The 24293-nt window shown below is 41.5% G+C and overlaps 2 protein-coding genes across 3 annotated transcripts; both read left to right on the forward strand.

Moving 5' to 3' along the window:
* The first annotated feature begins 1315 nt into the window (after positions 1-1315).
* Positions 1316-6721, forward strand: LOC146363998 (neurexophilin-2-like). The gene is made up of 2 exons (XM_084917242.1): positions 1316-1741; positions 5895-6721. Exons 1-2 carry the CDS (start codon positions 1664-1666, stop codon positions 6717-6719), a joined length of 903 nt encoding a protein of 300 aa, XP_084773368.1. The 5' UTR covers positions 1316-1663; the 3' UTR covers positions 6720-6721.
* A 540-nt stretch (positions 6722-7261) lies between these two features.
* LOC146363999 (serine hydroxymethyltransferase, mitochondrial-like) lies at positions 7262-21318 on the forward strand. Of its 2 annotated transcripts, XM_084917241.1 has the most exons (12): positions 7262-7370; positions 8363-8578; positions 16591-16670; positions 17294-17494; positions 17661-17742; positions 17849-17971; positions 18152-18291; positions 18384-18546; positions 18697-18796; positions 19192-19347; positions 19671-19778; positions 20028-21318. In XM_084917241.1, exons 1-12 carry the CDS (start codon positions 7338-7340, stop codon positions 20153-20155), a joined length of 1530 nt encoding a protein of 509 aa, XP_084773367.1. In that variant the 5' UTR covers positions 7262-7337; the 3' UTR covers positions 20156-21318. The 2 variants fall into 2 exon arrangements, 1 of the variants encoding a protein (XP_084773367.1); XR_014798909.1 differs by lacking the exons at positions 7262-7370; positions 8363-8578; positions 17661-17742; ... (5 more) ...; positions 19671-19778; positions 20028-21318 and adding an exon at positions 8595-15578 and having other exon boundaries at positions 17294-17330.
* The last annotated feature ends 2975 nt before the right edge of the window (positions 21319-24293 follow it).

Raw genomic sequence — 24293 nt, forward strand, 5'->3', positions numbered from 1 at the left:
TGCTCTCCTTCACATTTTCTAAAGTTGGGCCAGATTCTTCACCTGGCCAAGTTTAGCCCCCGGGCCTTATGTTTGACACCCCTAAAGCTGATTTATTGTTTTATTTTTCAGACTTGGAGTCCTAAAACTACTAAGAATTGGCACTTCTGGTTACATTGGTCCAAAGTCACTAGATTTTCAGTTAGATGCCTGTGGTTAACACAAACTTTATCTCCTACAAAATAAAATACATTGGTACAGTAAATCATTAAATATCCATCCATCCATTTTCTTTCACTTATCTAGTAAGTAAATATCTCACTTGTAAATTTTGAAGTCATTAAAATGCTGCTAGTTAGCAGTTTATTTCCAGTAAATGGATTTTGAGGAAAAAGAAAGAAAGAAAAATATGACTTTAATTTGTGGAGAACATGTTGCTGAAAAACACATTTTACCTATGATGAGTTTTATGTTGCTGCAATAATTCAAAAGCATGTTGTGTGTGTGTGTGTGTGTGTGTGTGTGTGTGTGTGTGTGTGTGTGTGTGTGTGTGTGTGTGTGTGTGTGTTTTGTGAGCAATTGTAACTTCTTATCTTTGTCTACAAAACAAAAAGATACATGTAAAGGTCAGCTTAGGGACTATATTTAAAATACTTCAGAATGCTAATCCCCTTCACATTACCACATTTTTTGCTGCCACAGAAACACTGACCACATGTAAAAACTCACTAACTGTGAATACAACACAAACACCGGCTGTAGAAATGCCCTCAAGGAAAGCAGTGGCTCGATCTTCATGTCTTACATTTTCTCTAATGCTACCTGCTTTAGTGAGATTTTTATGTCAAATCACAAAATTACTTTAAACTAACTATTAAACCTAAGTTGATTTAACTCACACTCAAAGCAGCAAGCGAACATATGCTTTCAAAGTTAAACCAGTTTAAAATGCGGGTGCTCTTTCACACTCATCGTTATCCGTCAAGTGGAAGAACTAGTGTGGAGGTGCTCGCACAGATGGAGCGCGGTGGGTTCGTGCATTTATACAAAATCTAATTTTGGTTCTTTATTCAGTTTAGGTAGCTGGTTACTGCTCGCAGTGATTCTGTGGCTTAAAGTTTCACTGCGGCACTGAATCTCACCAGTTGTCAGTAATTTTTCACAATCCCCGGAGAGCGCCCTCGTCATTTCTGTCAGCCTCCCTGTGGCTATGCGGGGACAGGGAGGGCTGTCAAACTGTGCCTGCCCGAGAGCGCCTTTTCACGGGTTGATGAGTCATAATAAGGGCTGTCCAGGTGGTGAAAATGAGGATGTGTGTGTGTGTGCGTGTGCGTGTGTGTGTGTGTGTACATTTACAGTACAAGAAATTTGTTCTCCTCTTATGGATGCTATACTTTATTATAAATTTTTGATCACGTCAAGTCAGTTGTACGTATGTGTGTGTGAGTTTGTGTGTGTGTGTCTTGGGGGCTAGAGAGAGAAGGAAAAAACAGAGTAAGAGAGAGAGAGAACAGGAGTCAGTGGGAGGGAGAGGAGAGGCGAGCAGAGTGGAGTGTTCACTCCAGATCTTGGGGATTTTCGAGTCTCTCACTGCGGATTGTCTCCTCTTCTTTAGAAGTGAAAGTCGACTTTAACTCCGTTATTCTTTCGGGCAGATTGTCTGTAACAAAGTCCCACTCTCTGGATGGAGAAAGGCTGCTGCAAAATGAGGGCTCTGTGTTTGAACTTTGCCATCACCTGTCTGTGGCTTCTTCCTTCATCAGTGAGTAGACTGCAGACAGCCTTTGCACCAAGTGCATGAAGAGTTACTTCCATTCAGATTTCCTGTAAATGTGTACCATTGATTATTATCGATCAGTATGTTATAATCAAATTTATGTGCTGCTTGATTTCTGCCACTCATTCTGAGATTACAGCACTGTTGCAGAATAAGACATGGACTGTCAAAATGATCCCAAACATCACTGTAGTTTTAAAAGGTAACAAGTAACTTGCCATGGGATTTTAAGAAGTAGAAAAGAGTTTTAATGACTTGGTAAAGACTTCATGGGATTTGCTGTTTTGAGAATATTGTGAAAAAAAAAATCAGAGACCTGTTCATTTTTAGGAATGAGAAACGGTGTCTTGCTCTGATGTGATTCGCTTTGTTACTTTCAAACTTAAGACCGAAGACGTTTTCATGGTGTGAAATTGTACTAGGACTTGATTAAAGTGGAATCTTTTGTTAGATAAAGTTCAGGAAGGATGAATATATATACCGCTATCACATTTTAAATTTGTTCCAGTCCCATGGTGTCTAATTCTCTTTCAAGCGTAGTTGTAATTTAATCTGCGCCCCTTTCTTTAATTCAACTTTCTCATGCTGCACGAGCAGCCGACTGCATCATCTGCATCTCTGGTATTTAAGATGTCAAGTGCAAACCCTCAAAGCAACCTCATTTTGTGCTTTATTGCTTGAACTAAATGAGTGCACGGGCTTTGTCAGTCTGAAGAAGTTTCATCACCCTGGGGCTTAAAAACATTCAAACTTATTTTTTTTTCTTTTTTTCTTCTTGGTTAAGTTGTTAAAAAAACAACCCAAAAAACTGACACATTAAGGAACTTTTTAGCCAGTGGCAAGAATTCTATCTCTCTGTCCTTAAAAAAAGCAAACACTCCTCCCAGGCTTTTCAGTTGCTTTTCAGTTTTTACTTCTTTTTTTTTTGCTTCTGCAGGTACTTTTACACACGTGTTGTGCTTGTATCCCCTCCACTGCTGTTGCTCAGTTGCAGTCACTGTGCTGGCATCTTGACACTGAGCCGGTGACATTGCTGTCACACTGTGGGCTCCAATTAGGGCAGGTGAGAACAGCACGTAGCTGGAGCTTTGGGTTTGTAACAATAGGCACAGCTGGAGCGCACTTGGTTAGGGGAGGAAGGCAGAGATTGGCACACAGGGATGAGGTGGTTTGGGGGGGGGGATGAGAATCCCGCTTGTTTGAGTAAAATAATGATATCCTGGGAGCTGTTTATTCAGAAATCTAGGTGAGATTAGCCCTAAACCTCCATCTGCCTCTGACACATTATGGCAAAAACAGAAATCAAGTCTTAAACAGTGAATGTGAACAACTCATGTCCCTAGAGGCGTAAAAAAATCTTGTCCCATCTCCCACAGAGCATCCACCATTACACCTAAGCTAAAGTAAGTGTTTATATAAAAAGAGAAGTGTCCAATTAGTTTTTATCCTAAACTCATTGTGCAAAATTGGTGTTATATACTTTTTGTATATACAGTTTGCATACTGAGACGTAGCTCCACATGTCAGCCATGCAGAGCAAATGTGTTACATAAACATCACTTGATTTATTGGGATTTGTGTATTTTAATAGACACAACAGCAGGTGGTTGCCTGGCTTATGATAAGCTGCTTCATCAGTATGAAGACGTATTTAGTTTTCATGGTCACACTCTTATATTTTTGGAGTACTATTTCTTTTTTAAACCCAAGAGGGACATTGAAGTGGAGTTAATTACCGTATTTCTCTGTGTTAATGATGTCTTCAGTTCTGCGTGAGCTGTGCATAAAATGTGGCGCTATCACAGAAGCCAAAATATTTAACATTAAAGCAATTAGTGGCAACAGATTGGTTTTTAGTTCCTGTAAAATATATTTGGAGTGTTTCTCCGGTACAGTGGAGTCAACACTGTAAGAGGCAGCTTAATATATCATTTTGATGTGGTGTATTTTTTTCATATAATCTGCAGCCTGTTCACCCATACTGTTTCATCTGATTTGACTTCAGGGGAAAGGCCAGGGAGCGTAGATACCTTTATACAATCTATTTCCCGAAAAAGGGACAAAATAGGACAGTAGAAGGAAGGAGGACAATGTGGGTGGAAGTGATGAATACAACGAACAAAACGTGAAGTCGTAAGCTCTTACCTAACAAGATGCATTCAGGTGAAAGCTTAATCCCTTATTCATTTCAAGAAGCTGTCCAAATCAATCCAGGATTAGAAGCTGGGATATTTAAGGTAATGAAGAGGAGGAGGAGGAAAAAGGTTAAAGATTTTTTTAGTCTTTTTGAGACCACTGAGACATATTTGGCACAGAAGGAGCTCAATATGGAAATGTGCCTGAAACAGATGCATATTTTTCACATTTTCATACATTTATTATTTTATTGATTCTTCAGCAGCCACGTTTCTCTCTATCTCAAGCATATTGATTAATCAGCCTATAGACGGTCCATTACCAAGGTCGTGCAGAAACGAGGATTGAAAGTTTTAAAGGGGGAGTGAGAGAGGACGAACGGACGGGCAAATTAAAACGTGTTAATGGCAACAAGAACGGGACTGTGTTTGTTTGTGGTGTGGGTGTGTGCATGTTCCTCATTACTGTAGTCCTTGCCTGAAGGAGATAACCTATTGATCACAGTCAATTTCAAGACGTTCTCAGTGCGAGGGCCCGCAACACTGAAGAATAATTATTTAAATCGATTATGTGCTGCCTTATAGTGCAGCTACAGTCAAGCTGTCCTTCCTTTGTGGTCATCCAGGTGGTCAAGGGCAGTTTTGCTCTTCGTCTTTCTTGTCACTTTCTGCAGTCCAACAACAAAATCCTGTGACTTTTTTACTGTAGTTTTTTTTTACTGTATTTAATGGTGACAATGTTGACAACCCCAGAGTTGTTTTGGGTTACAGTCGATATTATAAAGTTCTTATAGTTGTCTGTGAGCATTGGTGGATATGAGTTTCATTTGGTGCTTTTAAGAGTTGTTTTATTAGTATAACAAAACACAGATTTTAGCATTCAGCCACAGTAGTTTGCGGCTAATCAAAGAGGTTCGATTTTAGGATTTGGGTCTCTCTTTCTTTTTCTGCCTCTGTTTGATATATCAGTATCTACGCCAGTATCAAAAAGCTGGATGAAATTTTACATGTGGTGCTTACTGAATTCAAAATAAATAAAAAGATAAATAAAAAACAAGGCAACATGTCTTTTCACTACTTGGCAAATCGGCCAATTACAACACAAATTTGGGGGATTTTTTTCCTAACAGGGACTGTTTCTTCAGTTAAAACAATCTACAAATCTACATCCACTTTTAGGCTTGACTAAGATTGCAGCTACTCACACAGACAAGTCAAATGGCTTCTGGAGAAAATTTTAATGGTCGATAATTCAAAGATTGACCTGTGTGGTCACAATGACAAGAGGTTGTTGGAGGAGTAAGGGCGAGGTTCTAAGACCACTGTACCTGTTGTCAAGCATGGTGGTGGTCACATAATGCCCTGGGTCTGTTCTGCTCCCATTGGTACTGGTATATTGCACACGGTAGATGGAATAATGAAGAAGGGGTCTCTCCGAATACTTCAACTTCACCTCAAATCAACAGCTTGGACACAGCTGCATGTCCGAGTTGGACAATGAGTTCAAACATCTCAAAAACACGATAAAGCAGGCTAACAATAAGCTTCTGGAATGGCATTCCCAAAGTACAAATCTCAATCCTATTGGAAATTTGTGGACTATGCTTCAAAGAAGCCAAGTAGAGTGTTCAAATATCCTGCAAGAATGATGCCAGATACATGTTGGTGGCTACCAATAGTGTTTGGTCTAGGTGAAACTTACTAAGACATTTAACCAAATGTTAGTGGGGTTTATGTATGCTTTTGAGCTTAGATAAAATCCAAAACATTTCAGACTTGTGAAGCTAATTATTGTTTTATTTTTTAAGTCATTAAATATGTATGTTGTACAATCCCTGGAAAAAGAACAGTTCACTAAAACCCCAAAGCCCCATGACATTTATGCCCATAGTGACTGTTAACTTCTGAGCACAGCTGTATGTAAGCTGACAAATAAGCTATATCTTGTAACAATGGATGAAGAACATTTTCAAAATTCACTATTTTATGCTTTTTTTCCACAGGTCCAAGAGATATCCAAGAAACTGGAATTTCAAAGCCAAGAGTGGGGTGAGGAGGAAGGAGGAAGAGAAGGTGCTGGTGGAGCAGCACTGAAAGTTAAACATATCTCCAAAGATTTACAGATCATCTCCACCAAACATAAAACACCTGCTTATGGCTCGCTTGGCCCATACGGTTGGCCTCAGAACTTCTCACAAGCCCTGGATCAGTATTTGTATCGTCCTCCTCCCAAATCCAAACCTCCAGCTAAAACTTCCCCAAAGGCCAAAAAGATCCTGGGCTGGGGGGATTTTTACTTTAATGTGAAAACAGTGAAATTTAGCCTCTTGGTGACAGGGAAGATTGTGGATCACATCAATGGAACATTCAGCGTCTACTTCCGCCACAATTCATCCCGTCTGGGGAACATATCCGTCAGCATCGTTCCACCCTCCAAAGCTGTGGGATGGGAGGTTCTTGATCCTGCATCTCAGAGTGTTCACACTAAAAACTCAGTACTGCTCCCAGATCTGATGTCCCAGTTGCCAAGCCCTCCTCAGTCCACCAGCTCCACTCCTGCCGAACAGCAGAAGCAGCAGCAGGACATGATGATGGTGACTGAACTCAATTGCCGGATCGAGTACCAGAGAACCAACCGGTCCAAGAAGACCAAGCCCTGCATGTACGACCCAGGCCAGACATGCTACTCAGAAAACACCCAGTCCCAGGCAGCCTGGATCTGTGCCAAACCATTTAAGGTTATATGCATCTTCATCGCCTTCACTGGCACGGATTACAGACTGGTGCAGAAAGTTTGCCCTGAGCAGAACCAGCAGCACTTTGGGTGACAAATTCTGAGATATGATACACTGACTTCTCACTCGTCCTTCAAACATCCTTCAGAATCATATGTTCAGTTTTCCAAACACCTTCAACATAAAGATACATTGTCAGCCTGTCAGTGAATGCAGATTGAGCCAAAACTTGTGTTGTCTTTTTTAAGGATTTAAGTTTTGTGTAAGCTTTGTGTTGTCTGAAAGCACACTCATTAAAACATTAACGCTGATTTTGAATTTGTGTTTAAAACTTTTGCCTCACGATTATGCATTAATTGAGGTTTTCATCCAAAATTTGACTTGTATTCTTTTTTTTTTTTTACTTGAAAAATAAAGATAATATTGTATATGTATCTATGTTTAAGGACAGAATCACATGTAGGTTTTCTTTTAAAGCACAGACTGACTTCAGCTAATGTTTTTACTATGAAATTGTTTCTATGCCTGTTCGTTTTATGGAAGTTTCCTATTCAAAGAACTCACAGAGCGAGATGAAAGGGATTATTTACTGTAGTCATTATTATCAGTGACACAAAGTACACGTCCGGTATCTGGCTACATCCAGTACTGATTTTACTTTCACCCTTTGCACCTGGGAAGTTTTCTGTTTTTCCCTCAGCTGTTGCAGACATGCTCTCTCTGACGTTAAGGCAAAGATTACAGGTGAGTACGTTTTGTTTTTTTAAATTACGTGCACTTATATCTGCTTCAGGAGACCCTTTTTCTGCATGTAAGAGTAGTTGTAAATAAGTCACTTATAACTGTAAGTAGGCCAGCTTGTGACTAAAAGTCAACCCTGATAAAAATGTCTGGTTTGAAGATTTTTTCTTTGTATTTTTCAGTCCAAAAGAGAAACACACACTGCTGTCCCAGTTTATTTATTTCTTTATTTTGCTGAAAGAAAGTTGACTGCACAGTCTGCACTTTATGCAAGACTTACTATACTCAAGGCTTAGAAAACACAGCGAATACAAAAGATGAAAGGAGACTTACTTTAACATATATTTATGCTTCAACAGTAATCTGTCTATTAGGCCAAAGTAACACATAGTTGCATAACTATCATGCAGGCACAAGCTGGTTTCAACAAACAAGACCCTGATAACTAAGCCCCTCCATGTCTGACCAGCCCATACGCAGTACATTTTTCAAGTCCAAGGTTTTCCATAACTGCTCCATTGAATAACACATTTGGGGGTTTTTTGTGTTTTTTTTTACTGCCTTTCATTTAATGGGTTGTTTAGAACATCAAAAGCCACATTATTCTAACTCCCTTGTTTACAAACCCCAAGTGCAAAGTATTATCATTTTGAGGGATGAAAGTATTTGTGCACAGGCTTACTCTTCATCAGGGTTTCAAAAGACACCAAAGGATGAAAAAGAACCCCCCACCAGAAACTTTTTTTTTACACTCTGCAGAGCATTTAAAGCACAATGGAGAGTTGCATCGCACCCCGTGACTTGGTATTTGTGCCTTCAAGAGGTTTTTATTAACTTCTCTGAGCAGTTTAGAACAGCAGGTCGCAAGAAATGTAACACGGTCGCCCCAGGGTACTTACTAGTGAACAGCTTTAAAATCATTATTCAAAAAGTGTACATTTATTCAGTGACTGAAATCATTCCTGTGTGTTCATCCACTACCCCCCACGCTGCAGCCCCTTTTTCTCAGTGCTTCAGCATGTTTGGGCCGACAGAAGCAGATGACTGCAAAATCTTGCAGAAGACACCTCAGCAGCAGCAGCAGCAGCAGCAGCAGCAGCGATGGGTGGACAGGACAGGAGAGCCTAGCTCAGGATGACCCAGAGATGTGGAGACTCCTGCAGCAGGAGAAGGACAGGCAGTGTCGGGGACTGGAGCTCATTGCATCAGAGGTCAGACCCCATTTAGATGAAAGAGAAGAAAATGTGATCAAAGTACCATAAGGAGATTAAATAAAAGAGGAAAAACATGAAAGCTAAATCTTCAGTAAATCTTGATTGGAAAAACAACACGTTATATGTATGATTCCCCTCAGCAGGCTGCTGCTGAGGGGAATCAAAAGTGGCTGTTTAAATGTTTGCTCTGTGTATTGCGTCACACATAATCTCTGTGCAAAATTAGTTCTGGAAAAAGAGGTGTGACACGTAAACTGTGCTGTTCATTGTTAAATTAAAATAAAATAAAAGCAACTAGAATTGCCGGCATTAAACTGTGATTTCACAGAGTACCTGCTGTAATCTAGAATGACAGTTTCAAGTGCAAGTCTTATGGAAATGTGCTGTTCACTGTAAAATACAAGCTTTACAGTGAAATACTGTCAGCTGTTTGACTATCATAAAATTATTATGTAACTTGTTGCTATTCTACTCCTAGAAACACATTTATAAAAATCCTAGTGCGTTAAAAATCTCAAAACACCCAGAAAATCACTCACTGCTAGAGTTTTGGTCATGGTGGCTCAATAACCACATCACACATGCACAGCCAGCAATCAAAATATAACTTATTGATATGAACTAAAATATTAAAAGTCCTGTGTGTATTTATGTTCAACAGAGACAAAAAAATAGTGATGATGATCTAGTTTAGCTCAAAGGCACCGGCATGTCAACACTACAGTCATGTGCAAATTTCCTGTATTTTTACAGCTTTTTTTATATAGTGAACAATATTTTAAAAATAAGAATTTTAATTTTCCTCCTACTTGATTGTTCAATAGATGATGTCAGTCAAAAATAAATACCGGGGTAATGAGTCTATAGGCTTACATTTAACGTTAAGACCTCATTTTTTGGTCAGCCAGGATAAAAATCGGTTTTGCGACGCAAAATTCATGAAAGAGCTGCACACTCCACAGACTTACAGTAAAATACTCCACTGAGTTTGGGCTGAAAGATGTTTTGTTCTTCACAGAGGAGCACATTTGTCAGCAGTGAAATCTCAAGTCATCAGAGTTGTAGTTTCCAGAATTTTACTGTTTTCTTCAGCATTCACTGAGATTTCCCATGCACCCCACCAACTCCTTTTAAGTCAGTGATTTTGACTAAGTGGAAGCTGTGGGAAAAGACGGGAGCTTTTATTCTTTTATTCTCCACCAATTATGCATCCACAGCACTATCACTCACGATGACATCTGAAAGGTTTAACCTTCTTTTACATGTGCTATCAGTCATTTGCCGCTCTGAGCCAACTCCCAGAGGAGAGACCCTGCTTTTTTTTTCATCTTCAGGAACATAGTCAAATGATCCCATTAGGTTCCCCCCACTGATTTCTTTCACTGATCCCCACATTTAAAGCTGAGACAGAGAAGGAGGAGCGATCGTGTATGTGTGTGTTTGTGTGTGTCAAGATAGTGTTTCAAAATGTCATGGAAAGAGATTTATGTCACTTGGGGGACTAGTTTTAAACCCCACTGGAATGATTGAGGGATCCCTGAACAGTGACAGGTTTAGTAAAATAACAACCCAGAGGGGGCGGCTGAGGAGGACAGAGAAAGAGAAAGCGAAAGACAGTGAGAGAAGATAAGCTGAAATGTGAGTGGGAGAAAAAAAGACTGAGACAGGGGAAAAAATTCATTTACATTCATTTCCTTTTTCCACAGCTCCATCTCTTTTCTGACATTTGACACCGTGCTGAACTTTGCAAGGATTCAGTACTAGTTAGATTCTTCTATATTTAGCCCTCAGCATCACTATAGTACCTGTCGCGCTGACCTAGTAGGTGTGGCTGTTACTAAAGAAAGACTGGCTTACCCACGCTGCTGATCCAAAGAATGCTGTGACTCATCAGAACCGGTTTGACAAGCTGCTCGCATACCTCCAATCTCAAGAGTCCATCTACGAGCAGTTAGACCAGCTGAGAGACATCGACCCTGCCAAGGAGAGAACAAAGTTCCCAATAAAGTACGCCCGTACCAAGTCAGTTAAATCCAGTACTGATCCAGCAGGCTGCATCATCTGTGGGGACCCAAAGCACAAGAGAAAGCTCTACATCTGCAGACGGTTTAGAACCAACACAAAGTTACAGGAGAAAAAAGATGCAGTGAAGCAACTTGGAGCCTGCAAGAGGTGCCTCGAGATCCACGACGAACCCTGCAGAAAGACGACTTACCTGTGTGGAAATCCAGAGTGCAAAGACCAGCATCATTACCTTCTTTGTCCCTTGCCACAACCCTTATCACAAAGGCCCAAGTCTGGTCCGGCGAGAGCTGAGGGGAGGAGGTACACAGAGGTTCAAGAAGAATTCATCTCTAAACTATCGCCAGAGCTAGCGCAGCAGTGTCGGGAAGCTTTCTGCAATGTCTCATCACGAGCCTTCAACTCCATGGCAGCAGAGAGAGGTCTACTGGAGGAGACTGGTCTAAAAGAGTACCCTGTGATCCTGATGCTCCTTGACATCATCGCCAATGATGGGCAGAGAATTGGGACACTAATTGATCTAGCATCTGACACAAACTACATAACCCATAAAGCTGCAAGTAAGCTCAACCTTCGCAGTGAAGACATCATGCTTGTCATCCAGGGTGTCGGAGGTATGAAGGTGTCTGTGGCAACCAAGCGCTACCTTCTCAAGATCCGTGTCAACACCTCAAGAGGAACTTTAAAGCCTCACCAGTTAGTCTGCTATGGTCTTGACAAGATTGCTGAAGTGAGAAGACATGTTCCACCTCAAAAGCTACAGAAGATCTTCCCTGACATCCCTCTCCAAGACCTCATCAGACCCAGAGAGATCCAGCTTCTAATCAGCCATAAAGAAGGCCAGCTGGTGCCCCAAAAGATCCGCTCCATCGGTGACCTGGTGCTCTGGGACGGTCCACTTGGCAAGACAATTGGGGGCACGCATCCAGACCTCTTTGAGGAAGTCACTTTGATGGCCCACACCTCCAAGACTCATTTCGCAAGATCAATGAGAGCTGCTGCATTCAAGTACCAAGAGTTCACTAAAGACCTAGCTTCCTGTCAGCATCCTGATCACCCTGAGACTCTATCCACCACAGCTACCAGCAGCAGAGACTTTCTGAAGTGGTGGAGGTGGGAAAGCATCGGAGCCGCTTGCCAGCCGAGATGTGGAGGGTGTCGTTGTGGGAACTGCCAGCCAGGGGGTAAAGAAATGACGCTTGCAGAAGAGAGGGAGAGGGAGAGGGAGATGGAGATCGTGAGAAATGGCCTGACTTATTCAACTGGAGATGACCACAGCAGTGAACCGCATTGGCATGCCAAATACCCATGGGTAGAAGATCCAGCAACCTTGCCAAATAACAGGAAAGCGGTAGAAGCAACATTCATCAGAACCGAGATGAAGCTATCTAAAGAACCTGAATGGAAGACGGCCTATGCTGCACAAGTTCATGAGATGGTAAACCGCAGAGCTGCAGTGAAGCTGTCCAAAGAAGTCCTGCAGAGTTGGACTGGGCCGGTATGGTATATAAGCCACCTCATCGCGCCAAATCCACACTCGGTCTCTACCCCAGTGAGGTTGGTGTGGAACAGCAGCCAGAAGTACAGAGGCCTCAGCCTGAATGACATCCTTATCAAAGGTCCTGATGTCCGGAACCCGATAAGAGCTGTCCTGCTGAGGTTCCGAGCTGGTATCTACGCCGCCCTTGGTGACATCCGCAAGATGTACAACTCCGTTTGGCTGGAAGATCGAGAGGTCCACTTGCACAGATTCTTGTGGCGTGACACAGAAGATGCAGGCATAGAAGACTATGCCATAACAAGAGTCAACATTGGAGACAAACCTGCTGGTTGCGTAGCCCAAGTCGCCATGAGAGAAACTGCAAACCTACCTTCATTCAGTCACTTCAAAGAAGAGAAACGTGTGCTGGAAGAAGATGCTTATGTCGATGACATTCTGACATCACACAATGACCTCGACCATCTGAGACGCCTAACAGCCAACATCGAGCACATCCTGAGAGCTGGAGGATTCTACATGAAGCCTTGGGTCTACTCCAGTCAAAGTGGGAGGGAGGAGTCAAAGAAAGAGTTGCCTCGATCAGAGCCAAAGACTATGATCCTGCCGAACCAGCTGACAGAAGATGACAACAAAGCCCTTGGCCTTGGCTACACCATCAATGATGATCCACTCACCAGGCGAGAACTGCTAAGCCAAGTCTCCGGCCTATATGACCCACTCGGTCTTGTGACTCCCGTCAAACAAAAGGGTGCCATCCTGGTAAGGAGAGCTTTCCAAGAAGCAAAAGTAAAGCACTGCCTCGAAGACACATGGGACGCAGCCTTGTCTGAAGGTCTCCGAGAAGACGCCATAAAGCTTCTGGAAGAGTATGCTGACCTGAAGAAACTGCATTTCACTAGAGCCCTGACTCCACCAGATCCCTGTGCAGACCCCAGTGCCATCACGTTCTCTGATGGCAGTGAACATGCATATGGCGCAGTGATGTACCTTCGCTGGAGCTGCAGCCATAGTGTCATTGTGAGACTAGTAGAGTCCAAAGCCAAACTGACGCCTCTCAACCACAAAGGCGATCCTGTTAAAGCAGAGATGTGTGGCGCAGTCTTTGCTGCCCGTCTGAAGACCTACTTCCACAGACACTGCAGAATCCAGGTCAAAAAATGGTACCACCTCGTCGATAGCCAGACCGTCTTGGGTGCAATCCAGCGTGAGAGCTACGGTTTCCAGACCTTCTTCACAAACCGCGTTGGTGAAATCCAGAGTAGCACTGATGTCCAAGATTGGTGGTGGATTCCCGGGTCAGCAAACATTGCAGACATTCTCACCAGAGGGGCCAGTCCAAATGCCCTAACCGAGGACTCCGAGTGGCAGTCGGGTCCAAAGTTTCTCCAACTTCCTGAAAATGAGTGGCTGAAGAAATCCGCCGGAGAAGTCGCTGCCCAAGCTCGAGAAAAGGTCACAAAGCTACAGAAAAAGACTTTTGTTGCGGTCCTTACCAGAGTCCACATCAAGGCAGCTCAGGACTCAGCACACGTAGAGTCGAGAAGACCACTGGCAGGAGTAGCAACCCAACAGCTAATCGACGAAAGGCGATTCAGCAACCTGAGAAGGCTGATTGGAACCGTGGCGTGGGTCTGGAGGGTTGCCAAAAAGTTCATGAGATCCAAGACCAGAGACCAAGAAAAGTGGGAGGTAGTACCATCTTTGGGTGTCCTCACAGTCAGCGAGAGACGAGATGCTTTTCGAGACCTTTGCCAAGCAGCACAAGAGGGCGTCACCTTCCCAAGCACCACAACAGACAGACTAGTCGTTTACAGAGACCAAACAAGTGGACTTCTAGTTTGTGGTGGCAGAATCCAGACCTTCAGAAAAGACCGCAAAGCCGTTCCCCTTCTACCATTCCAAGCCTGGTTATCCACCCTCCTTGCCAGAGAAGCACACAGCGAGGGACATGACGGAGTGGCAGGAACCTTACTGCGGATGAGAATGAAGGCTTGGGTTGTCAGAGGAAGAATTATTGCCCAAAAGGTCGTTGACCAGTGCATCATCTGCAAGAAGGCAAAGGCAAGAACCTGTAAGCAAGTAATGGGAGACTTACCTGAAGAGAGGTCAAATCCTGCTGCACCATTCGAATTCACATCTGTCGACCTGTTTGGACCCTATCATGTGAGGGATGATGTCAAGAGAAGAGTGACCATGAAAGTTTGGGGAGTTGTGTTTTGCTGTATGGCAAGCCGAGCCATTCATGTCGAACTAGCGAGCACACTATCAACAGAGAGCTTCCTGCTTGCCTACCAGAGGTTCACTTCTGTCCGAGGCCATCCCCGAAAAATCTGGTCAGATCCTGGCACAAACTTTGTCGGCGCCAAGCCTGTATTAGAAGAAATGTATGCTTACCTGAGACAACAAAACAAGGAGTTGCTTGAAGAATACTCTGCCAAAAATGAGACCACCTGGGCATGGAAGATTCTTCCTGCTGACTCACCTCACCGAAATGGGGCCGCCGAAGCTGCTGTCAGAGTTACCAAGAGAGCCCTTCATACTCTTGGCAATACAGAGGCTCTTACCTTCAGTGAGTTCCTGACAGCACTCCAGCTAGCTGCCAACCTTGCAAATGAGAGACCCATTGATGCCAGAATTCAGAGCCGAGAAGATCGCATTGACTACATCACGCCGAATAATCTGTTGCTTGGTCGAGCCACACAAAGTGGGGACTTCAAGACTATCGACTTCACAAATTATCCTTTCAAAAGGCTGAAGGAAATACAAACCATGGTCAACAACTTCTGGAGGTCCTGGAGCCAACTCGCTGGACCAAACCTGTTCATCCGCAGTAAGTGGCATACTGCAGAGAGAAACATTGCTGTTGGAGACATAGTTTGGCTCTGCGACCAAAATGCCCTTAGAGGGCAATTCAGACTCGCAAAAGTCATCAGCGTGAATCCTGATTCCAAAGGGATCGTTCGAGATGTGCATGTGAGGGTCTCTCCAAGTTCCAGCATTGCAATCAAGAGTCCAAAATCTGCTACCACAAGTCCTGAGCTGGGCACCATTTTACATCGGGACATCCGGCGTCTTGTGGTCCTTTTACCGGTGGAAGATCAAGCAAGGGACCAGCCCACCTGAGTGCGATCTTTCCAGGCAGTGCTGAGCAAAGATCGAGTGGGAGGTGTCGTGCTGACCTAGTAGGTGTGGCTGTTACTCCTCTCTTCCTCCTCCTGCCCACTACCTGCTCAGTGCTGCTGCTTGCGCATGGCTGCTGATTAGACCTTGTGTGCAATCTATAACTAAGCGTGGCCTGGTGCGCGCCGCTCCGCCAGGTGAGCTGAATTAGAGCAATCAAGGGCTGGCATGCCTAGTAGACCTTAAAATGCATGCAGCAGTCATTTGACCCGGGTGCGACATACTGAGAGGACAGCAAACAAAGCACAATCCACGTTCCACTGTGAGGAAGACTTTGAGCTAGACGGGCTATCGGTAAGCTCTTGGACTCATATTTGCTGTTTATATGTTTGGGAACTATGGAAGCTCAATTGTGGAAATGTATTTATGCTTTGGGAAATAGTTACTGCATTTAAGTTTAAAAAATTATATTAATATTAAAATGAATGTTTAAGTTTGAATAAATTGTTTATGTAGATAGTGTTTCCCACATATTTATGTTAATTAATACTAAAAATAGTTACCCCAAATCCTTGGTAAATCTTAAAACTAGTGTAAATATGTTTGGTTTAATTTAAGGAAAATAATTCTTTGTAAAAGAAAATCCTTGGTTAAAGTCTCTAAACTACTAAAAAATGTATACTTTAAAAATGTAATTGTTTATAAAAAGTGAAAAATGCAAGGTAGACACATTTTGTGTATTCAAGAACCAGTTTATTTCATCTTCGTTGTTTGAAATTACTCAGCTCTGTGATTAAAAACCCAATGAATGTAAAACTGACTTAAACTGGGTTAAATGATAGTTTAGACAAAAGTATTTAGCTTTAGCTATGTTAAATGGCTTTACTGAAGTGTATATATTTTTGTTATTTCATTTCTATTCTCTATAATGCATTTAATTTATCTGAATGATTAATGAAATGTTCTTTATTTTTTATCTATATCTATCCATCTACTTACCAGCTATCAAACTAGCTGGTCAAAATAAAGTGAGTGAAATTCAAAGTCTGGTCTTTTTCAAGTGTGGGCACCTCACAGACGGAGAGCACTTGACAGTACCTCTAATGCGCTCTGATTTCTTTAAATAATCAAATATGGCTCATTTGTAGCTTATACAATAGGCTGTTAAAAGCATCTGCTCCATTTTTGTTGCAATAAGTATTTGCAAAACACCCCGGCAGGGGTATTCAGTCGTCCTTCTGAAGATAAATAAAAGCCATATCTGGTTAAAAAATAAAACAGGTTATATTTGGTGACAGACTTCTGAATATATAAGTATGATAAAAATTTACTGCAGGTTTTGATGCTTTTTTGTTTGTCCCTCCAGAACTTCTGCAGTCGTGCAGCTTTGGAGGCACAGGGCTCCTGTCTGAACAACAAATACTCTGAGGGATACCCAGGACAAAGGTAATAAGGATCGCCTACTTTAAACATATATTGATTTAGTCATTAAAACTATTTTCAGAAGCCAGCACATGAAGCTTATAAAATTTCATTTAAAGGCAAATGGGCTTTAAAACAAGAAGGTTTGCATTTCTTTTCCCAGCATAATTCAGGGCTGTTCACATAGCATATAGCAATATAATCCAGCTCAACACAAACTAAAAGTGCACAAAGTATATTAAAGGACAGTGACATGATATAGAGTGATATGACAGCATACGATGCAATACAGTCTGTTGAATATGATATGATTGAATGCAAAAGAAAGCAATACTATGATACTATACGATGTAATAAAATCTGATGTGATACACAACAGTGATCAGTGTTATCCATCATAGTACAGTTTCAGTAAGAAACAATAACATATAGCCAAATAAATGGAACAATACTTTACGACACCCCATGATATGACAGAATACAAAGTTTGAAGATGTGATAGGATACATAAGGATACTGCATGATTCAGTACACATGATTTGTTGCAAAATTATACAGTTATTGTACAATATGATAAATTACAATATGAAGTGTGTGCGTTACAATAATATGAGATGATTCTATGTTTCTTTTTTTGTCTTTGTCAGATACTACGGAGGTGCGGAGATTGTCGACCAGATCGAGCTGCTGTGTCAGAAGCGAGCGCTCTCAGTCTTTGGCCTGGATCCCAATCTGTGGGGCGTTAATGTTCAGCCATACTCTGGATCCCCTGCTAACTTTGCAGCCTACACCTCTGTGCTGCAGCCTCATGACCGCATCATGGGCCTGGATCTGCCTGACGGGGGACAGTGAGTCAATATGTCAAAGTTCATTCATGCTAGACATGCTCAAGCAGAGGATATTTCCATTCCCATAATAACATTTTATACGGAGCTTTTTGTCCACCCTGCACCTGCTCATCTTCTGCACACGTGCGCTCTGTTATAAATATATATTTTGTCCTTCACATTTCAGCCTTACCCACGGCTACATGTCAGACAACAAAAGAGTCTCAGCCACCTCTATTTACTTTGAATCGATGCCTTACAAAGTAGATGTAAGTAGTATTCAAACAGAATTAAGGTTTCAAACCTGTGATCCGTTTAAAGACATAAGAAAGTGTAAGCTGTTCTCTCTACCCCCTGTTCCTGAATCCCCCTCAGCCCCAAACAGGTCTCATAGATTATGACCAGCTGGAGAAGACTGCTCGCCTTTTCAGACCCAGACTTATCATAGCAGGAACCAGCGCCTATGCTCGTCTCATCGACTACTCTCGCATGAAGAAGGTGCTTCATTTAATGTTTACGAGAAGGTGTCTCAGAAACTTCCAACAGCTGTTAACTCTACCACAAATCAGATTACTGAGTTACTGAAGTGTGATGAGATACTTGGACATTTAAATAAAAGCTGAGAAAGTAACAGGATTTCAGGTTTGTGGGATTCATGTTGAGCTGTGTGTCTTTTAGTTGTGTGCGGAGCTGAGTGCCTACCTGCTGGCAGATATGGCTCATATTAGTGGCCTGGTGGCTGCAGGAGCTGTTCCCTCTCCTTTTGAGCACGCTGACCTTGTGACTTCCACCACCCATAAGTCCTTGCGTGGAGCAAGGTTAGGATCTGAGCCCTAAGCTCTGAGCTTTATACATGTGATTCTGCACATGTCCAGCTAAGCACATTTGGTGTCCTTTCTCTGCTCTGCAGGGCTGGCCTGATCTTCTACCGGAAAGGTGTGAGGTCCGTGGATAAGAAAGGCAGGGAAGTCCTTTATGACCTCCAGGACAGGGTGAACTTTGCTGTGTTTCCATCACTTCAGGGAGGACCTCACAACCATGCCATTGCTGGGGTGGTTGTCGCCCTCAAACAGGTCAAGATGCGTATTTTAATCTTTAATGTTCAATAATAGCCCACAAATTCAATTAAAGATGAAATCCTCAGACAGAACATTAGCGGTCTGGATTTGGAGTATCTGAATACAATCTTATTCTCTCACACGACATGATTTCTGCTTCTGCAGGCTTCCACTCCCATGTTCAAGAGATACATCCATCAAGTGCTGCTGAACACCAAAGCCATGGCCAATGCTTTACTTAAGAAAGGCTACACCTTGGTGTCAGGTGCTGAGAGAGTCTTTGATGTTGAAATTGTATATTTTTGCATTAAAAACAAATTATTTCATACAAATTAAAATAAACGACTTTCTCTGACTATGAAATTAGACTCAGCATTTAAACGAGCAGTGCATTTCTACCTCTCCAGTGTCTGATGCAATTGCTTTTGGATCACTTTGCATTTGCTTCAGCCTCATTTGCATTCTGTTTTTATAACTTTGGAAAAGTTCACTTAAGCTTCACTTGACAGTTGAATGGAAAAAAAACAGTGAGTAATATTTTACGGTAGCAGCTGCACGTCTCCTCATTGTCTCCAGGAAAGACTTGATGAGAATTTCACCATCAGAAACATTTCCTCAAATACAGATCCTATAGATCTATCCTCCTCTTCCGCTTCTCAGGTGGAACAGACAACCACCTGGTTTTGGTTGATCTTCGACCTCGTGGTATGGATGGTGCTCGAGCTGAGAGGGTCCTAGAGCTGGTGTCAATCACGGCCAACAAGAACACCTGTCCTGGAGATAAGAGCGCCCTCACTCCAGGAGGACTTCGACTTGGTACTCGCTTTAATAGAAGTGCAGCTTGTGCAAAATTTAGTAATCTAGGAACGAGTTACAGGAGTGGAGCTACTTTGGACAGACTCTGTCAGCCACTCTGTCATTCTGCCCGTATGGCAGCAGACCCTTTCTTCTCACTCGGAGTGTCTGACTCTGTGATGTGTCTGTGTTTCCTGCTACATGTCACTATATCTGTAGTTCTTATCGCCGGACCATCATTCAGTATGTCACCATGTACCTCAATCCAACCCTCTCTTTATGAACTATTGACAACAATCAAACCATTTAATCTAACGATTGTTTTATCTGTCACTTTCTTACAGGAGCTCCAGCTCTGACCTCTCGGCAGTTTAAGGAGACAGATTTTGAAAAAGTTGTGGAGTTGATTGATGAAGGGATTCAGATTGCACTGGACGTGAAGAAGAAGACCGGTGAGGGAGTTTCGTCTAAACCTGTGATTCATCCAGTGGGAGTGGTGGTGTTTGGGGTTTTGCGTACAGCAGATTCACCATACTGACATGTTGTTTGCTTACATAGATTACTAATGCTCGAATATGTGTTCAGCATTCATTATTTCTCTTGCAGCTAAGGACTGTGGATCATTTATTAGCTGTGAGTAGGGTTCAGGAAACAAGCAAAAAGAATAAATGCAATTTTTTTGCCTTTCTGTCTCCAAACAGGAAACCTGGCTAGCTTCAAGTTATTTCTGCTGGAGGACCAAGATACAGTGTCACGCATCACAGAGCTCCGCCAGCGGGTGGAGCTATTCGCCAGGCCCTTCCCCATGCCGGGATTTACTGACCATTAGAAAAAACTCAGACAAACAAGCTGTAATGCAGAGTGTTACACTTTGTTTTGTTTTTTAGACATACATATAATAATATAATAATTTGGTAAAAAACAAACAAACATCAGTTTAAATTGATCAGAGTGCAGCAATACAGCATGACATTTCCACATTAACTGGAAGCATTAAAATTACCAACTGAGCTGAAAAATGTAACATAGTAACAGATACTGATACGGATAGAAATGCCAGGTGAGGTGAATGCATTAAAAATAAATGATAAAAGTCACAACTCGTTAAAAAATGACTCTAAGGAGGTTGGAAAGAATGCAACTCAGCTTCTCAGCTCAGCTCCAAGAGACTTCTTCAGTTCTAACTCTGCATTTCTAAGCAGCATGTAAACATTCATTATGTATAACATTGTACTAATGCAGACATTTAAAATGTCTTCATAGTGTATGTTTTAAAAGGTAATGTAAACTACTGCAGTGTTCTTATAGAGTGTTATAAATAACTACTACATACACTGCAGTTTATAGCTAATCTGTGCAAAGTTACATTCAAGTGGATACTATTAACTTCTGTTTCATTGTATCAGCGATCAATTTAGTGGAACAATTTATTATATACATTGACTATAAAAGATCTAAAGTGATTTGATTTGTTACTAGCTTGCAGTGATAGGTGGATAGTAGTGATTATATTCATAAAAATGGTGTTCAATAGGACTAGAGTGTAAATGGTACACAGCAATGGACCTAAATTGTGAGTTAACAGCACTCTGGAATTTGCTTTCGCCTTCTTGTCAGGACTGTTGTTTGCTGCCCAAACACAAGAAGGACCCTTATGTGCTTTCAGGTATTTTTGGCATTTGGTTGCTAAGTCTGCTTAAGAGCTTTTACTGACTTCAAGCTTTGTTCTGCACTCTGGGAAACTTGCAGCAGCTGTGTTGGGAATTGAGCACAGGTTCAGTTTACATCCACAGATCCACTAACATGAATAGAAAACAGTAAAGTAGCACAGGCGTTTCAAAACAAGGCTTCAGATTTGTGTGTATGTGTGTATGTCTAATGTAATAGTAGCTTTTGTAGTTTTACTTTGACTTCTATAGAAATCATTTCTGAGGAATGTATAACATGAATATGCATCTTTTAAACTGCAATAAAACTGATGCTGAATATTTACATGTTAAATTTTCTAAGGTGTTTCTTTTTGCATGTATTTTTTTTACCTGCTGCTGAGTTGCATGTCACCGAGCGGTTGATGATTTATGTGTGTTATCCCAAGAGGGAGGAGCTTCTTCAGATTCTGTAAACACTGATCCATGTTAAGCTGCTGGAATTTCCTCTGCTCATGTCCTCTTACTGTTTACTTCTGGGAATAGTCAAGAAAAAGAAAATAAAAAGTAGTCCCCAAACAGTGTCAGCGGATCACAGCTTCAGGTTCACAAAAGGAAAAAACAACTTTGGATCATTTGATTTGTTTCCGTAGTACTTTAGATGTCTGAATTGTTTGGTTTGACTTCCTCTCTCAGTTGGACGTTGATATTTTTTTCTATTGAATAAGGTATTTCATGATATGATCATTAAAACCACATGTTCGTTCTATGAAGGATGAATAAAGTGGATCTTTGGTGCTTTTTAAATTTTCTGTTATATACAGTTGGGTCCAAAATTTGTTGGAGGAACAAAAAATTTTTTTTGTAGTTTTGTCTCCATAAACCACAACTGAGCAAATTAAGGTTTGACTGTGCAGTTCAGACTTTCAGATAAATAACAGAAGTATCACATTAACATGCTACTATTTTTATAGAACATTACAGCCCATTTTCTGAAGCTCAAAAGTACTAGGACAAACTAACATAATTTTAAATACAAGAATTGTTTTATATATTGGGATGAAAATCTTTTGCAGTCAGTGACTGCATGAAGTCTTGAAGCTGACATCACAGAATACTGTGTTTCCTCCCTTGAGATGCTCTCCTACGTGTTTACTGCAGCTGCCTTCAGCGACAGCTAGTTTGAGGGTTTCTCTGCCTTCAGCTTTGTCTTCAGGTGACTGACTTGGTCATTGATGAATATCCCATTTATTTATTTTGTGAAACCTGTGCAGCTTCTTGCTTTGGATCATTATCCATTTGCACCGTGAGGTGCTGTGCCATCAGTTTTGCAGCACTTGAGCAGCAAGTATAGCCCTGTTCACATCACGCCTTTTGGAAGTTGGCAAAAGCATTTCAATTTGAGCCTGGATTTTCACCTAATTTGTTGTCCCCAGTCTTTTTCTTATTGTTGAATCATGCACTCTTACCTTAACTCAGACAAGTGAGGCTTGCAGATCTTTAGATGTTGTTCTAGGTTCTTTTTGACCTCCTGGATGAATCGTCAAAAAAATAAAAAAATAAAAAATCTGTAAAATCTTTTAGCTTACTTCACTTTGTCAAACAGTTTCTATTTAAGTGATTTCTTTCAACAGATCTTGCAGTAAAACAGCATTTTTGAAGTCCTATCCTAGCTTTTGGAAATCTGACATGATGAGCATGGCACGGAACGTGACTGGGAAACTGAGTGAAACTGTAGGCCTATATGACAGGTGAATTACAGATTAGGGTTATCCTAAAAGCGTTCCCTGCCTTATTGTGGGACCGTGAATTAAAAAAGAAAGTTTATGTTTTAATAATTAAGACCTAAAATTAGCAGTTGAAACCATAAACTCATCAGGAAATTATTTACTGAGGATCAAAGGAGCAGCAGAGCAGCATCCCCCAGGTATGCAGCCTTTTCGAATCAGACACTACATCCAGTTTTTACACACGGTCTGTGTCCATTAACCCCTGCCACAGCATCCAAAACTAGTAGTTCCTTTTACTTTTTATATTACCACAGAGCCGTGTTTAACAGCGTTACACACAGACTCACAAGGTGCTGGACACATCACCACAGCTGCTCGTGACAAAAGCAAGCAGCTGTTAACATAAATAAACATAAATGTTGTTATTTAATTTCTATTAAGGCGTCATTGAGTGTTTTAAAGGCACCTATAAAAATATATATTATTATCATTGTTATTAGAAATTAGATCACAAACCCCATTTTTATTTTAGAAATACTGTTGCCTTATGTCGTTGCATAATTCTAGTAAACACTGACACCTTATAAAATACTTGAGAAGAAGAGAGCATTATGTAACACCAGAATCCTTGACTATCTTTACTAAACCTTCAGACCTTCCATTTTTGTTTATTTAAAAGCTTCCTCTCCCACTGTTTCTCTGCAGTAACATCTTTACCCCCCATAGACACATAAAAAGAGCTTGCCTCCTCTTTCTGTCTCTCTGGGCTGAGAGGATATTTCATTTTTGATGTATTTATTTATTATTCTGAGAGGATTTCCCCTGAGACACTGAGTGCTTTGTAAAGCAGCACTAAATTAGCATCAAACACGAAGCGCTGCTGCTGCCTATTGGAGCATTAAATATTTAATTTACCAACAAACTGAATGGACTTTTGTTTTGCGTCAGTCGTGTCTTCCAGTGTTTTGGATGAAGTTCATTGCTTCAGTTTCTGCCAGAGGAATGTGTGCCCTCCATAGAGACCAGGCAGCAGATTCACAGGTTAAAGGTCAGGGATGTTCTCAGCTCTGTCGTCAGAAAAGACACACAAACAAACCCAAGGACACACAGACACATGCACACACGGAGGACCACAACACAAAAATAACAGCTCATCTGCTTCATCTCCGTGCCTCTTTCTCATGACCTGACAGCTCCTGTGGGTTTGCGCGAAACCGTTTGACCCCCTCATGTTCTGTCGTCCTAGCTCTCCTTACTGCCACAGCCGTCCTTGTGATGTTCACAAGGAGGAGAATTTTTTGATGTTCACTATTCTTCTTTCAGAGGGTATTTTTTTGTTTGTTTGACTGTTTTGTAAAATTATCTTTTTTTAAATGAGACTGACCTTCAGCCAAAAAAACCAAGAGATCCGCCCCCAAAAACAATCACGTTTGTAATCCGTGTACGCTTGAGTAAGAAGGGCGTTCTCCTAAAAGTTCCTTCAGTTTGTGTTCATTTTACTTTTCTCTGCTTATAAAAAACAACAAGCATACATAAAGTAGAGATGAAGAGGCGTTCCGTATGAGCCTAAAATCTGAATTTGTTTTTTTCT

Source organism: Perissodus microlepis, chromosome 20, assembly GCF_051167445.1.
Source record: "Perissodus microlepis isolate ML-2025 ecotype Zambia chromosome 20, ASM5116744v1, whole genome shotgun sequence".
Classification (NCBI taxonomy): domain Eukaryota; kingdom Metazoa; phylum Chordata; class Actinopteri; order Cichliformes; family Cichlidae; genus Perissodus; species Perissodus microlepis.

Excerpts from the sequence above, each read along its gene's own strand:
- LOC146363999 (XM_084917241.1), top strand. The coding sequence starts at position 7,338 with ATGCTCTCTCTGACGTTAAGGCAAAGATTACAG. Across the intron at positions 16,671-17,293 it reads GAGGGATACCCAGGACAAAG|ATACTACGGAGGTGCGGAGA; the intron begins GTAATAAGGATC and ends TGTCTTTGTCAG. Across the intron at positions 17,972-18,151 it reads ACTACTCTCGCATGAAGAAG|TTGTGTGCGGAGCTGAGTGC; the intron begins GTGCTTCATTTA and ends TGTGTCTTTTAG.
- LOC146363998 (XM_084917242.1), top strand. The coding sequence starts at position 1,664 with ATGGAGAAAGGCTGCTGCAAAATGAGGGCTCTGTGTTTGAACTTTGCC. Across the intron at positions 1,742-5,894 it reads TGTGGCTTCTTCCTTCATCA|GTCCAAGAGATATCCAAGAA; the intron begins GTGAGTAGACTG and ends TTTTTTCCACAG.